The 12459-nt window shown below is 40.4% G+C and overlaps 1 protein-coding gene across 6 annotated transcripts in view; it reads right to left on the bottom strand.

Moving 5' to 3' along the window:
• Positions 1-11032: 11032 nt before the first annotated feature.
• The window catches only part of si:ch211-286b5.4 (afadin- and alpha-actinin-binding protein), a 28242-nt gene continuing 26815 nt past the window's right edge, over positions 11033-12459 (bottom strand). For all 6 annotated transcript variants that reach the window (XM_061880606.1, XM_061880609.1, XM_061880604.1 and 3 more), the window contains one exon: positions 11033-11126. In XM_061880606.1, coding sequence (XP_061736590.1) covers positions 11093-11126 — 34 coding nt within the window. In that variant the 3' untranslated portion in view covers positions 11033-11092. The remainder of the gene's footprint in view (positions 11127-12459) is intronic.

Below are 12459 nucleotides of genomic sequence, written 5' to 3'. Positions count from 1 at the left end.
AGCTTTTCAGGTGGATTTTTTTTCTACCGTCTATAACAATCCGGATGGTTCTTTTCCTCTTTGTTCCGAAGGACACGACGACCAAAGTTTCCAAAAACTATTTGAAATGTTCACTCGTCAGACCATAGAACACTTTTCCTCCTGCATCAGTCCAACTTAGATGAGCGCGAGCCCAGCGAAGCCGGCTGCGTTTCTGGGTGTTGTTGATAAATGGGTTTTGCTTTGCATAGGAGAGTTTTAACTTGCACTCACAGATGTAGCGACAAACTAGTTACGGACAGTGGTTTTCTGAAGTGTTCCTGAGCCCATGTGGTGATATCCTTTTCACACTGATGTCTCTTTTGAGGGATTGAAGGTCACGGCCTTGCCACTTATGTGCAGTGATTTCACCAGATTCTCTTAACTTTTGATATTATGGACTGTAGATGGTGAAATCCCTAATCTCCTTGCAATACCTCATTGAGAAATGTTTTTCTTAAACTGTTTGACGATTTACTCAGGCATTTGTTCACAAGGTGGTGACCCTTGCCCCATCCTTGTTTGTGAATGACTGAGCATTTCATGGAAGCTGCTTTTATACCCAACCATGGCACCCACCTGTTCCAAATGAGCCTGTTCACATGTGGGATGTTCCAAATAAGTGTTTGATGAGAATCCCTCAACTTTCTCAGTCTTTTTTTGTCACTAGTGCCAGCTTTTTTGAAACATGTTACAGACATTGGGGAAGTAGACATTGGGGACGCAGACATTGGGGATGGCGTAGCGCGGTTGCCAGAGTGGCCGTGCCAGCAACGTGAGGGTTCCTGGTTCGATCCCCACCTTCTACCAACCTTGTCACGTACTTTGTGTCCTTGAGCAAGACACTTCACCCTTGTTAATGATGGGTCATGGTTAGGGCCTTGCATGGCAGCTCCCGCCATCAGTGTGTGAATGTGTGTGCGTGAATGTGGAAATAATGTCAGAGCGCTTTGAGTACCTTGAAGGTAGAAAAGTACAAGTACAAGTATAACCCATGTACATCAAATTCCAAATAAGCTAATATTAGCAAAAAATAAAGTTTACAAGTTTGAATATTAAATATCTTATCTTTGCAGTCTATTCAATTGAATATAAGTTGAAAAGGATTTGCAAATCATTGTATTCTGTTTTTATTTACCATTTATACAACGTGCCAACTTCACTGGTTTTGGGGTTTGTGAATAGCTTAAAAAATTATGAAGTAAGTTATTGGACTTCATCTTATTTATACATTGTTAATTAGTTAATTAATAAGCAGTGTTCCAAATAATAATTGAAAAAGCCATTACTTTTACCAGTAACGAGTGATATAATCGGGCAGCACTGTAGAACAGGGGTTAGTGCATGTGCCTCACAATACGAAGGTCCTGAGTAGTCCTGAGTTCAATCCCAGGCTCGGGATCTTTGTGTGTGGAGTTTGCATGCTCTCCCCGTGACTGCGTGGGTTCCCTCCGGGTACTCCGGCTTCCTCCCACCTCCAAAGACATGCACCTTTGGATAGGTTGATTGGCAACACTAAAGTGGCCCTAGTGTGTGAATGTGAGTGTGAATGTTGTCTGTCTATCTGAGTTGGCCCTGCGAGGAGGTGGAGACTTGTCCAGGGTGTAGCCCGCCTCTGCCGAAATGCAGCTGAGATATGGTCCAGCACCGCCCGCAACCCCAATAGGGACAAGCGATAGAAAATAGATAGATGGATGGATGGATGGAGTGATATAATTACTTTTATGTACGTTACCAAGCGGGTAGAAAGACGTTTAATGTAACGCGGCATGTCACTTTTGATGTGCTTTGTCAAAAAAGAAGCATAGAAAGTTTAATGTAAGAAATACATTATCACTCATGAAAGCAATAACCAGCACCATACTAAAATTAACTTGATATCAAAAAGGCAAGATCTCAAACACACACAAACTACTTTTGAATGAATAATAAACAACAAATCAATGATTGAAGTGACAAGCTGGCAATCCTAGAATACCACGTTATTATATAACCACTTCCTCTTGTAATCATTTACATTTATAAAAGAGTAAATATGTTGATTATTCAATTGCTTTTTCAGCAAAGTAATAAGAAAATATAATTTTTTTAAATAAACGTTCCGAATACTGTTAACAAGTTGTAACTTTTATCGTGATTATCAACATGATAAGGGAAAAATAAATAAATAAATAAAATATATATTTTTTTAAAATCACAAAATCATTTAATGAGCATTTTGAAGTGAAAAGTATCCATATCAGAATCACTAGTGATATATTTTAAATGCACACGCCACAACGGCATCCTCTGCTCGAATCCCACTTCAGGGCAAGAAAAAAACTCAACCCAATGGGAACGACAAGAAACCTTGGAGGGGACCACAGATGTGGTGTGCCCCCGGGAGACCAATGCAATGGATGCTGAGTGGATACAGTTAATGTGAGAGTCCAGTCCACAGTGGGGCCAGCTGGGGTTCATCTTGAGTGGAGACAAGTCAGCAGGACAGAGAAGTGATCCACCCCGGGTGCCGACTTTGGACAGCGAACGCCTCACCTGTGGTCATCTGATAACCTCTCCATGCAGGAGAGGGGGGCTGAGCAGAAAAGAGAGACGGCAGATCAACTGGTCTAAAAAGGGGTCAACGTAAAGGCTACAGTATAGAAACTAGTTTTAAGATGGGAGTCTGTTACCGGTAGGCTTTTCCAGAGTACTAGAGCCCGAATAGAAGACGCTCTATTCCCCGCAGACTTTTTTTGGGCTCTGGAAAAGGCGCTTTTGGTAGCCATCCACAAGCTCCTGGTTGAATTTTTAACCACTCCTCTTGACAAAATTGGTGCAGTTCATGTGTTGGTTTTCTGACATGGACTTGTTTCTTCAGCATTGTCCACATGTTCTCAATGGGGTTTAAGTGAGGACTTTGGAAAAGCCATTCTATAACCTAAATTGTAGCCTGATTTAGCCATTCCTTTGCCACTTTTGACGTGTTTTTGGGTCATTGTCCTGTTGGAACACTCAACTGCACCCAAGACCCAACTTTCGGGCTGATGATTATAGGTTGTCCTGAATAATTTAGAGGTAACCTTCCTTTTTCATTGTCCCATTTACTCTCTGTAAAGCACCAGTTCCATTGGCAGCAAAAATGGTCCAGAACATACTACTACAACCACCACCATGTTTGACAGTAGGTGTGGTGTGCCTCACCTTTTGTCCTCCAAACGTATTGCTGGGGATTGTGGCCAAACTGCTCAATTTTTGTATCATCTGACCACAGAATTTTCCTCCAGAAGGTCTTATCTTTGTCCATGTGATCAGCAGCAAACTTTAGAAAAGCCTTAAGGTGCCGCTTCTAAAGTAAGGGGTTCCTTCTTGCATTGTAGCCTCTCAGTCTATGGTGATGCAAAACACTCTAGACTGTGGACACTGACACCTGTGTTCCAGCAGATTCAAATTAATTGCAGACCTGCTTTTTGGTGGTTCTCGATTGACTCTTGATCATCCTGACCAATTTTCTCTCAGCAGCAGGGGATTGCTTGTGTTCTCTTCCTGATTGTGGCAGTGACAGAACTGTGCCATGTAACTTTATACTTATGAATAATTGTCTGCACGGTTGCTCTTGGGACCTTAAGCTTTTTTGAAATGGCTCCAAGTGACTTTCCTGACTTGTTCTAGTCAAGGATTAGTTTTTTCGGATCTGTGTTGAGTTCCTTTGACTTTCCCATTGTCGCGTTTGTAACCGAGTCTAATGACTGCATCACATGAGCCCTATTTAAATGGGCTCAAATAAGTCAACAGGTGTCAATCTTAATCACTCACATGAAGTTAAGAGGCTATGCCATGAAGAAAAATTTGATTTGATTGTAACTTTTCTACATCACCAAAAAATATGTTGCTGTATGTATACTTTTGACCCAGGAGATTTGGTTACATTCTCAGTAAACCCATAATAAATCTATGAAACAACCAAACTTCATGTATGCTTTTTGTCACAAACAAGTACAGTCAGTATGTGCTCCAATCACTATCGCAACAAAATAAGACTTGTTGAAAATATTGGAAACCCAAGACGGACATGACATTATATCCTTCTGAAGGGTATGTAAACTTGACCACAACGGTATATGTATATAAAAAGGTTTAAAGTGTAAGCGTAATATAATCAAACTTTCTTTTTGTCAAAAGTCTAGCAGCCGCATTTTGTACCAACTATAGTCTTAATGCTATAGGGCAGGGGTGTCAAACTCAAATACAGAGTGGGCCAAAATTCTAAACTAAACAAAGCCGTGGGCCAAAGTTGAACAACTTAACCTTTTAATAGGGACCCAAACAAGTTTTGCATTAAATATTGAACAAGCAAGGCTTATATAACTTTATAGTGACATGCAAAATCGAGTTTTGTTGGTAGCGGGGGTGTATGTTGTAGCGTCCTGGAAGAATTAGTGCTGCAAGGGCTTCTGGGTATTTGTGTTGTGTTTATGTTGTGTTACAGTGCGGATGTTCTCCCAAAATGTGTTTGTCATTCTTGTTTGGTGTGGGTTCACAGTGTGGTGTAACAGTGTTAAAGTTGTTTATACGGCCACCCGCAGTGTGACCTGTATAGCTGTTGACCAAGTATGCGTTGCATTCACTTGTGTGTGTGTGTGTAGAAGCCGCATATATTACGTGACTGGGCCGGCACGCTGTTTGTATGGAGGAAAAGCGGACGTGAAGACTGGTTGTAGAGGATGCTAAAAGCAGTATCTTTAAGGCACGCCCCCAATATTGTTGTCCGGGTGGAAGTTCAGGAGAATGGTTGCCCCGGGAGATTTTTGGGTGGGGCACTGAAATTCGGGATTATCCTGGAAAAATCGTGAGGGTTGGCAAGTATGAGACTTATAGTTGAATGCGGTGATACACGGCGGGCCGAATTTGGCCCGCGGGCCAGAGTTTGACACCCAAAAATAATGTTACAGTAATCAAGACGAAACGTAACAAATGCATGAATAATGATCTCAGCGTCACTAGTGGACAAAATGGGACGACTTTTAGCGATATTACGGAGATGAAAGGTCGATTTAGTAACACTCTTAATGTAAGACTCAAATGAGACATTGGGTAGAAGATAATACCCAGTCTTTTTTTTTTTCCAAGATGGCACTGCTGTAGTGGCTGCTGTAGGCAGGAGCTCTGTGCTCTTGTGTCATCCTTTTGTGTTTCCCTCTTTTTTTCATGTGTTATTATATTTTTTTGCATTTTGGTCCGGGACCCTTTGGGACTGTGTGACAAGGGGTGGCACTTTCGTGACCTCTGTGGTGCTTTTTTTTGTGGACTTTTGGATCTGCCTCCCGGGAGCCTTTTGGCCATGGAGACCAGCTGCTGGGTCTCTGCTACACCGGAGTCGGTTTGGAGGGACTGGAGGAGATGCGGATGAGGGGACATGGCTGCGGAGCTAGCACTGAGCGCTGGGACGGAGAGGCTTCGCGGTGTCTCGACTGGGTGAGCAGGTGTCGGACACCTCAGTCACCTTGGACGTATCCTCGCTCATCCATGCGGACTGGACATTGGCCGAGAGTGGAGTCGGCTGTCTTGGTTGCTTTGTTGGGTCTACTTCTGTCTCTGGCCATGCTCCCTCCTCCCCAGCGGACAATGGCGTGGAACACCGCAGAGGCCACCACAGTGCATATGTTTATTTTACTTTTTATTCATAGCTGTATGTAGAAGTGTCTGGTTGTATCTGCTGCTTTAATGTCTTTAATGTCCTCTGTGTTCTTTGATGTTGTGTACTATGGCTATGAGTTGTTGTTCCCCCCCCCTTGGCCTCAGTCTGCACCCCCACTACAGGCCCCAGGCTAAGACCGATTTTTTTAATTTTATTTTAATCTTCTATTCTTTTCTCCCCCCATGTTTACCTGTATGTCCTGTAAGGGGCGCTGGAAGCCGGCAGACCCGTCAGCGATCCTGTTCTGTCTCCCTGTAATGTTTGTCTGATCTTGAATGGGATTGTGCTGAAAATTTTAATTTTCCTGAAGGAACTCTCCTGACGGAATAAATAAAGTACTATCTATCTATCTATCTATGTCTTTACCAAGTCGCCTTGTGTAATTGTTTGGTTGTCAAATGTTAAGTTGGTAATATTAAATAGGTGTCGGCGTCTAGCAGGACCGATAAACAGCATTCCGTTTTCTTAATTTTAAGATGCTAATAGTTGATGGATATTCATTGTTTAATTTCATTTAAATACGCCTCCAGCTAACTACAATCTGGTGTGCTGGTCAGCATTAGGGGCATGTAGAATTGGGTGTCATCAGCATAACAGTCACAGAGGCATTTTAGTCTCATCTTAAAACTCATTTGTATACTCTAGCCCAGAGGTCACCAACCTTTTTGGAACCAAGAGCTACTACTTGGGTACTGATTAATGCAAAGGGCTACCAGTTTGATACACACTTAAATTACCAGAAATAGCCAATTTGCTCAATTTACCTTTAATAAATATATATATATATATATATATATATATATATGTATATATAAAAAATGGGTATTTCTGTCTGTCATTCCGTCGTACATTTTTTTTCCTTTTACGTAAGGTTTTTTGTAGAGAATAAATGATGAAAAAAACACTTAATTGAACGGTTTAAAAGAGAAAACACACAAAAAATGAAAAATACATTTTGAGACATAGTTTATCTTCAATTTCAACTCTTTAAAATTCAAACTTCAACCCCAAAAAATGAAGGGAAAAACTAATTCAAATCTTTTTGAAAAACATTTTTTTTAAATTATGGAACATCATTTGAATTTTTCCTGATTAAGATTAATTTTAAAATTTTGATGACATGTTTTAAATAGGTTAAAATCCAATCTGCACTTTGTTAGAATATATAACAAATTGGACCAAGCTATATTTCTAACAAAGACAAATCATAATTTCTTCTAGATTTTCCAGAACAAAAATTTTAAAAGAAATTCAAAAGACTTAGAAATAAGATTTAAATTTGATTCTACGGATTTTCCATATTTGCCAGATTATTTTTTAAATTTCAATCATAAAAAGTTTGAAGAAATATTTCACAAATATTCTTTGTCGAAAAAACAGAAGCTAAAATGAATTAAATTAAAATGTATTTATTATTCTTTACAATAAAACAAATAAATGTATTAGAACATTGATTAAAATTGTCAGGAAAGAAGAGGAAGGAATTTAAAAGGTAAAAAGGTTTATGTGTTTAAAAATCTTAAAATAATTTTTAAGGTTGTATTTTTTATCTAAAATTGTCTTTCTGAAAGTTATAAGAAGCAAAGTAAAAAAATAAATGTGAAGACTAAGTCTTTAAAATATTTTCTTGGGCTTTTACATTCTATGAGTTTTGTCTCTCTTAAAATTAAAAATGTCGAGCAAAGCGAGACCAGCTTGCTAGTAAATAAAAAAAAAAAAAAATAGAGGCAGCTCACTGGTAAGTGCTGCTATTTGAACTATTTTTAGAACAGGCCAGCGGGCAACTCATCTGGTCCTTACGGGCTACCTGGTGCCCACAGGCACCACGTTGGTGACCCATGCTCTAGCCTTTAAATAGACCTCATTTCCTTTCTCCTCTGCCCCCCTCTCGCTTATGGAGAGGGGGTGAAAGACACAGGTCCGGAGGCCCTGGATGAAGTGCTGGCTGTCCAGAGTCTGGACCCGGGGTGGACCGCTCACCTGTGCATCGGTTGGGGACATCTCTGCGCTGCTAACCCGTCTCCGCATAGGATGGTCTCCTGCCGGCCCCACTATGGACTGGGCTCTCATTATTATGTTAGATCCACTATGGACTGGACTTTCACAATATTATGTTAGACCCACTCAACGTCCATTGCTATTAGTCTCCTCTAGAGGGCGCAGGGGGTTGCCCACATATGCAGTCCTCTTCAAGGTTTCTCAGTCATTCACATTGACGTTCCACTGGGGTGAGTTTTTCCTTGCCCTTATGTGGGCTCTGTACCGCGGATGTCATTGTGGCTTGTGCAGCTCTTTGAGACACTCGTGATTTAGGACTACATAAATAAACATTGTTTGAACAGTCATAGCTAACAGCGTCTTTGCGTATGATGCAGCAGATGCTGAAGAGTGAAGGGCCAAGAACCGTACCCTGGGGAACTCCACACATTACCTTAACAAACGCCAAAATCACATTGTTATAGAAGACACACTGCCTCCAAAATAGGAGTTAAACCAAGAAAAAGGCCAGGTCAGACATACCAATATGTGTTTTGATACATTCTAATAAAAAGGTTATGATCGACGGTATCGAAAGCAGCGCTAAGATCAAGTAGCAGCAACATGAATGACGCATCACCATCCAGTGAGCAATAGGTCAGTCCTTTTTGTGAGGACTGTCTCTGTAAAGTGATTTGCACTGACGCCGGACTGAAAGGGTTTACAGATATTGGACGCTATGTGTTAATTTCGCTTCTTTGCAACAATTTTTAAGAGCATTTTTGAGAAAAAGGGAAGGTGGTACACCAGCCGGTAGTTTACCATGAGGTCAGGATCGAGATTATGTCTTTTGAACAGAGGATGCATAACCACTTTTTTGAATGCTAGGGGAACAGTACCAGAAGGAAAGTTAATATTTAGCCCTGATGGTCCCAATATTATTGCTAGTGTTACCATATCTGAGTTATTGTGTAGAAATAACTACATTAGTACACTTCATTCATTACAAAACAGATCAGTGAGAATATGTAATGTTGGATATAGAGATCATACATACCCTTTATTGAATCAAAAATACTAAAATTCCACGACAGTGAATTTGCAAACAGCTAAAATTATATACAAAGCAAACTATAATCTGCTACCCAAAAATATACAACTCTTCACCAAAAAAGAAATATAATCTTACAGAAAAATGTAATTCAAAACATTTGTATGCACATATGGACCTTCAGTATACCTGTATGTGGAATTAAATCATGAAATGGATTAAGCAAAGCAATCTATTTATTAATATGATCCACTCAAGATACTCTTCAAACTTAGTGTTTACAAAGTACAAAAAAGAACCATGATGAACATTCTGAATTTATTTCATCCATCAATCTGTTCATTTCAAAATTATCTTACTCATCTCACCATATGAAATAACTTGCTTCACAGAATATTTTTTAATATTTTTATTGTGATTACTTGTATATTGTGAATAAATTGAGAACAGGAAGTGAACAAAGGTTTTAGCAACTGTTATGTAAAAGAAAAGGGGTAGGATTAAAAAAGCTCTACTTCTTACTCATTTTCAAACATGTTGAAAAGAGAAACTGTACACACTGGGAGATATATTTATCTCCCAGTGTGTACAGGAGCCAACTTATGGCCCCAACCACCCAGAGAGCCCAAACCAAAATAACAGGTGCAGTGCCCAGGGACCATTGGCCCCACGCAGTCAGACTGGCTAGCAACAGGAACCCGGCAGGGCCAGCGCCAGCCCATTGACAGACGTTTCCAGCAGAGGACAAGGCACGAGAGAAGCAGGGGACAGGACAGGACAGCCAGCCCCCATGCCAACGAGAGACTACACCCCTGACGGGCAGACGGTTGGGACGCCGGCAGCCGTACAGGAAGACCACCAACAACCAGGCCCCACGAGCCAAACCCCCTCTCCAGGATACCACGGCGGGGCCTGCCCCAGGTCGCACCACCCGAGTCAGCAGTCGCAGGACCACCGACCCCACCTGCAGTGACCCAACAATGGAGATGGAATATCCAGCAACTGCCCTGGCAGATCCTCCCCTTGATCCTCAGCAGCTGGCCGCCTTGCAGCGCACCGAGAGAACCAGCCAATCACTTCCACAATCCCCGACAAGCCTGCACCCAGACGACGGCACAACACTGGACATGAAGGACAGTGCGGCAGCGCGTGAGGGCAGGCCCGGGCCAACATCCGACAAGGCAACCAACACGTAATGTAGTTAAATTACCTAAATACAGGTAGTTAAATGATCCGATTATCTACATGTAGTCAAATGACCTAAATAATTCCATGTACTGTATTTTTCGGACAATAAGTCACAGTTTTTTTTCATTCATAGTTTGGCCGGGGGTGCGACATATACTCCGGAGCGACTTGTGTGAAATTATTAACACAGTACCGTAAAATATCAATATTATTTATCTCATTCGCGGAAGAGAGGAAGAAAATGTCAGCAATAGTCACACACGTCAGCAATCGTCAAACAATAAGAAGTCGGCGGGGTAGAGTCATGGCAGAAGTGCATTGAAGGTCATGGAATGCTAATTGCTATATGCTACTGCCGTAGCTATTAAAATGGATCATTTTATCGTTTGCGGTAACTTATAAAAACTGAGACAGGCTGAACAAAAATGGCACAGAAAAGTAAATCATGTACTGCAGATTACAAGCTGGACATAGTGAAATATGCAGCAGAAAACGTCAAGAGGAAACGGCGCATACCTTTGGAGTTGGCAGAATTGTTTAGAAGCGCTATCGAGGAAGAAGATTTCATCGGATTTATCGGTTAGGAGTGACAGGTTGTTTGGTAAACGTATAGCATGTTCTTTATGTTATTTGAATGACCCCAACCATATGTTATGTTAACATACCAGACACCTTCTCAGTTGGTTATTTATGCGTCATATAACAGACTTTTCTACCTGTTCACTATTTATTCATTTTAAATCGCCTTTTAAATGTCTATTCTTGGTATTGGATTTTATCAAATAAATTTCCCCTAAAAATGCGACTTATATTCCAGTGCGACGTATATGTTTTTTTCCTTATTATGCATTTTCGGCCGGTGCAACGTATACTCGAGCGATTTATAATCCGAAAAATACGGTAGTTAAATATATACATGCAGTATAGTTAAATAACCAAATGTACCTGTCTTTAAAATTACCTAATTGACCTAAATACAAAGTTAAATAACCTCATTACATTTAGTTTAAATTACCTAAATTAAAGTTGAAACTTGTTAAAAAAAACAAAAAAACATTTGCCCTATTTTTAATGACTTTACTGCAAGAGAATTAAAAAAAAAAAAATTGAAAGAAGATAAAATGCTAAAATTTGCTTTATTAAAAAAAGTTTTAAAATCAAAGAAGTCCAAAAGGTCATGTTCACCTTGCCTCACATCTTTCTCCATCTTCGGCACTGATGAGGATAAAAACACATTTTACAGAAGCAGCAACAAAAAGTGATTAAAATTGACAGTAGAACCTGAGTGGTCACGTAACTTACTTTATAGTTTTATCTAAATTAGAAATTAGTCATTCTACATGCTCATTCTACAAACCCCATTCCCATATGAGTTGGGAAATTGTGTTAGATGTAAATAAACAATACAATGATTTGCAGATCATTTTCAACCCATTTTCAATTGAATGCACTACAAAGATATTTGATGTTCTAACTCAAACTTTTTTTTTTTTTGCAAATTAACTTAGAATTTCATGGCTGCAACACGTGCCAAAGTAGTTGGGAAAGGGCATGTTCACCACTGTGTTACATCACCTTTTCTTTTAACACTGAATAAACGTTTGGGAACTGAGGAAACTAAATGTTGAAGCTTTGAAAGTGGAATTCTTTTCCATTCTTGTTTTATGTAGAGCTTCAGTCGTTCAACAGTCCGGGTTCTCCACTGTCGTATTTTACGCTTCATAATGCGCCACGCATTTTTGATAGGAGACAGGACTGGACTTCAGGCGGGCCAGGAAAGTACCCGCACTCTTTTTTTTACGAAGCCACACTGTTGTAACACGTACTGAATGTGGCTTGGCATTGTCTTGCTGATATAAGCAGGGGCGTCCATGAAAAAGATGGCGCTTAGATGGCAGCATATGTTCCAAAACCTGCATTCACCTTTCAGCATTAATGGTGCCTTCACAGATGTGTAAGTTACCCATGCCTTGGACACTAATGCATCTCCATAGCATCACAGATGCTGACTTTTGAACTTTGCGTCGATAACAGTCTGGATGGTTTGCTTCCCCTGTTGTCCGGATGACACGATGTCAAATATTTCCAAAAACAAATTTGAAATGTGGACTCGTCAGATCACAGAACACTTATCCACTTTGCATCAGTCCATCTTAGATGACCTCGGGCCCAGAAAAGCCGGCAGTGTTTCTGGATGTTGTTGATAAATGGCTTTTGCTTTGCACAGTAGAGCTTTAACTTTCACTTGCAGATGTAGCGACAAACTGTATTTAGTGACAGTGGTTTTCTAAAATGTGTTCCTGAGCCCATGTGGTGATATCCTTCACAGATTGATGTCTGTTTTTGATACAGTGCCGTCTGAGGGATCATTCAATGTTGGTTTCCGGCCATGCCGCTGACGTGGAGTCATTTCTCCAGATTCTCTGAACCTTTTGATGATATTATCGACTGTAGATGTTGAAATCCCTAAATTTCTTGCAATTGCACTTTGAGAAACGGCAAAAGAGAGGTTCTACAGTGATCCACATGAAACTAAAATATGTCCCAA

Source organism: Nerophis ophidion, linkage group LG20 (assembly GCF_033978795.1).
Source record: "Nerophis ophidion isolate RoL-2023_Sa linkage group LG20, RoL_Noph_v1.0, whole genome shotgun sequence".
Lineage (NCBI taxonomy): Eukaryota > Metazoa > Chordata > Actinopteri > Syngnathiformes > Syngnathidae > Nerophis > Nerophis ophidion.
This window is presented reverse-complemented; position numbering and strand designations above follow the sequence as displayed.